Source organism: Convolutriloba macropyga, unplaced genomic scaffold (genome assembly GCF_964194025.1).
Source record: "Convolutriloba macropyga unplaced genomic scaffold, txConMacr16.3 SCAFFOLD_6717, whole genome shotgun sequence".
Classification (NCBI taxonomy): domain Eukaryota; kingdom Metazoa; phylum Xenacoelomorpha; order Acoela; family Convolutidae; genus Convolutriloba; species Convolutriloba macropyga.
Window position 1 is genome coordinate 1 of NW_027450861.1, and position 4,000 is coordinate 4,000.

Genomic DNA, 4,000 nt, shown 5'->3' on the forward strand with positions numbered 1-4,000 from the left:
CATTGCACGCAGCAGACCACCCCGCCGTCCATTTGGGCGGAGTGAAGTGTGTCCCAGGGTCGCAGAGCAGCGGCACAGTGCTTTTCTGAGGCACGGGAACGGCACACATTTGGGAGGGGGGCGGGAGGGGGGGGGGGACAGGAAGGAGGAGGGGAAAAGGAGGAGGAAGGGGCGGCGCGGCCAAAGGGGAAGGTTTTAAAAGCGGAGGGACATGTGGAAGAGTTAGGTGGAGTAGTGGGAATCTTGGGGGACTGGAAGCGAGAGGCGGTAGGGAGGTGGGCAGGGTTGTAAGGGTTTGCTGATGAGGCCGGGGCTAAGGAGATGCAGGCTGAGATATTCGTAGGGGGGCAGTGCGTGGTGAGCGGTAGAAGGAAGGGCAGAGGGGGGGGGGGGGTTACCGCCGGGGGAAACCGTACCTGACGTACAGCAGCTCCCCCACCCACCACGGCATGGCAATGTACGTGAAAGCCATGGCCAGGCCTCCGAGCCATCCGTTCTTCTTCAGCTGCATTGGCAAAGTGCACACTCGGATGATTAATCGTCCCTCATCGCGTGGGGATCGCAGCCGGATGGCACGCGTGCATCTCAGCCATAGTTGGCTGCTGAGCCACTGGTGAGGTCAGGGCCTGAAGGGGTGGGTGAGCATGAACAGTCCAGGCCATGACGAGAAAGCCCTCCCCTGCCACTGCCCCGCGCCCTCTGTACCTTGATCTGAGGCACAGAGTAAGCCCACGACATGAGCGCCCCGGTGGCGCAGAGCGCGGTGATGCTCGGGAGGTCGTGGCCGGTCCACACGTCCAGCGCAGCGGCGAGGCCCATCCCCAGCCCCAGAAGACCAAAATCTGAGCGCGGGCTGCCGGGAGGGAGACCGCTCCGCTGGGAATTGGGCGGTACGGCTCGTTGATGGCGTCAATGTCGCGGTCGAAGTAATCGTTCATCGTCTGGTTGAAGCCTGGGAGCGGCGCAGAGCACGCAGTGCGGATAAATTAATCATGTCGCGGCCGTCACCTGATAGCTGCTGAGGCCGCCCATTCGCTCGCCCGCCGCTCTATACAGCGGCAGCTGGCGGATCTGGCATGCGCCCCCGAGGGCAGGGCAGGGCAGGGCATGCCAGCGCTTAGCGGGTTGTCAAACCCTGGACGAGAGCGGCCAATCTACGGTTACACCGGCGCCAGGGACGGTACTCCGGCCGCTCGGCTGGTGGCGACCCTCAAGAGGTCCCGGCTGTCAGAGCCGCGGCAATGCCAGGACGCCGGCTGGTGGCGTGGGCACGCTGTTGCTGCGACGTTGTGACTTGTGTAACAGCTGTCGAGTGCCCAACAGGCCTACAGGATCGCTTCGCTGTGTCCTTCGCTGCTGAAACCCAACGCAGACAGCCCCTTCCTTCCCTCGCCCCATCCACCGCCACACCTCTCGGCTGCATGCTGCCTATACTCCTAAACCAATCACGACACCTATCTGAAAGTGGCTGCAGGGGCTCCAATCACACTCCGCCTTCCCCACCCAGCCACACGCCCCCAGGCATGCAAGCAATCGCCAGTCCGGGCCTTGGGTCACAATATCAAAGGCTTGTAGCAAGGGAATGTGCTCGGGAGTTCTCTGCTTGCCACAGCCCAGGCCATCTTGTGCCGCATCTCGGCCTCTCTGTGGCTGCGCAGCCTGATCCCGCCTGCCGGGCGTTGTGGGCTTTAATGACAAAAACGACGAGGGAAGGGCTGCTTGGTCGCACCTGCAAGGCACGGACCGGCCATCAGCCACGCCACAAACAGTCGCTCGAGCTGCTCTGGCTCCCAAGCAAACTGCCCCGCCGACGACACCCCGTAAGTTATGGAAACCAGCAGGGGCGCCCAGGCTGCCGGCTTCATCAGCTGCAGGTGGAGCTTCAGGGCTCCTTGGAGCCGTTGACCGCCCCTTTCATGCCGAAGAGCTGTGCGTCCCCCTGGGTCACGCAGGGGAGGGTGCATTGAGCAGGCAGACCATCGCGTCAGCTACGTGTCTCTGTGCCACCCTCGGCTTGGCTTTGCACACGCTTCCTCTGACGCGGGGACACGGGCAGACAGAAAATGGACCGAGCTTGCCAACGGAAGATGGTGACCCTAGGGACTGTGTCCCTATCCCTGCAAGGGACCAGGGATGGGCGCTGCAGAAGAACAGAGCAGGGAAGGCGGCAGGTGTGCTGGATGGAGGCAGGGTGTCTCCGTGCAGGAGGGACGATTGCGGGGCTGAGCTTGGAGCTGCAAGCAGTGGGCGATGGCCATGGAGTCACGTGCGCCCCGGGGTCAATCAATCAATCAATCCATAAGTTCATCTCTCGCACACTCGCGGGGCATCCAGCAGAATGCGCTTGCAGGAAGGGGAAGAGAGGAGGGGGGGGGGGGGGGGGGGGGGGGCAAGACTCCCGGCACTCCCACCTTGAACCCCAGGAACACGTCACGGCGCTCCTCTGCACCAGCAGCAGCAGCAGCTTCCTCGTCCATGCTGCTGCTATCCAAGCTCGACAACTGCAACACACATCCATGGCCAGACCCAACGAATCAAACATCTGCTGGTCGGCCGGTGCCCTCTATACGCATTCACCAGAATAAGCGCCGCGGCGTGACTGCAGCGTCTGCGCACTCGCCCATCCCTCTGCTGGCGTTGCCGGATGTCGTGCCTTCAGCAACAGCGTGAGTGAGCAATGATGTCACACTGAACGGCGGGGCCGTCCCACAGTGGCTGCGAGACCCTCGAGTTGTGGCTGTGTGGCCGGGCGGCAAGTGTGATCACAGCAACCTCCGCATGCCGTCTGTATATGCCATGAGATGCCATGAGACAATTACATCAGTGGCGGGCGTTGCATGCGTTGGGCCTCACCGCCTGCGGGGGAACATGCATCAATGCCCGCCGCCCGCTCCGATGGCCTGTGGCCGGCGGGTATCTGGGCAAGCCCAAGAAGCGAGAGGAATGGGCGGGGCGGGGCGCGTCTCGTTTACAGGTGTGCACGGGCTGCTGCTGCTGCTGCTTCGCGCTGAGCCGCTGCGGCGGCGGTCCTGCAGCAGCCTGCATGCAGCGGCGAATCGGTGAGGGCGGTCCAGGTCTTGGTCCGGCGGACTACCGCTCCACATGGAGCATGGCCACAGGCTAGAAGGTCCTTGCATGACTGCCGCTTAGCTGTGCTGCGGGAGGCCGTGGCGGCCATGCCCTGGAGATTGGGGGGGGGGGGGGGGGGGGGGGGCTTGGCAGGCACTGCAGTGTGTTGCAGCGATACAACCTCGCCATAGCCTGTGGGGCAAGGATCAATGGCAGTGGCCGAGGGGGTGTGCAGGCGGAGACAGATATAGGCTCACCAACAGCCTGCACTCAGCTGACAATGCCATGGTCATGACAAGGGTCAGGGTAGCGCTCGCCGACTAGAGTATTCACAGTTGCCTGAAGGGCCAGGCAGGCCCCGGGGGGTTGGGGGGGGGGGGGGCAGGATGGGATCTCTCAGATGAATATCACGATGGATACTACTATTGGCAGGAGCGGCAGCTGCAGTTGGAAGGCGGCCAGAACCACGACGAAGGATATGGCAAGACTGCAAGACCCAGGCATGCACGAGCTGCCAGCACAGGAGGTAAAGCCTATGCCCTCGGTGACGTAGCAGGGCTCTATCTATGTTCTCTTGCTGGTGCAAGCTTGACCTCTCTGTCTCTCTGTCTCTGTCTCTATCTGTCTGTCACTCTCTGTCTCTGTCTCTGTCTCTGTCTCTGTCTGTCTGTCTGTCTGTCTCTGTCGATGGAGGGTGGCAAGCCTGCGTGATCTTTCCAGCCCCAGGAGAAGAAGGGTGCACAGGCGATCACGGGCACGGGCGCGCACGGGAAGTAACTCTATCGCCGCGTCTGCTCGCTGTGCTGAACAGTGCGTGAACGTCGACACGCGCTTCAGCTCGGCGTTGTGCTGTTCCGGCAGCTCGTCGTCCCAGGACTCAGTGCACTCACTGGATGGAGCGGAATACTTAATTCCAAGTCGTGATCAGAAA

General features: G+C 62.5%; 1 protein-coding gene across 2 annotated transcripts; it reads right to left on the bottom strand.

Moving 5' to 3' along the window:
- Positions 1 to 416: 416 nt before the first annotated feature.
- Positions 417 to 3,966, bottom strand: LOC142356224 (uncharacterized). Of its 2 annotated transcripts, none has more exons than XM_075408178.1 (7): positions 3,838 to 3,966; positions 3,327 to 3,408; positions 2,854 to 3,039; positions 2,412 to 2,501; positions 1,730 to 1,939; positions 706 to 952; positions 417 to 505 (listed from the first exon to the last, which is right to left on the bottom strand). In XM_075408178.1, the coding sequence occupies exons 5-7, from the start codon at positions 1,863 to 1,865 to the stop codon at positions 502 to 504; spliced, it is 387 nt and encodes a 128-aa protein (XP_075264293.1). In that variant the 5' UTR covers positions 1,866 to 1,939; positions 2,412 to 2,501; positions 2,854 to 3,039; positions 3,327 to 3,408; positions 3,838 to 3,966; the 3' UTR covers positions 417 to 501. Both variants share the same exon structure in this region, with proteins under 2 accessions (XP_075264293.1, XP_075264294.1).
- Between the last annotated feature and the right edge of the window lie 34 nt (positions 3,967 to 4,000).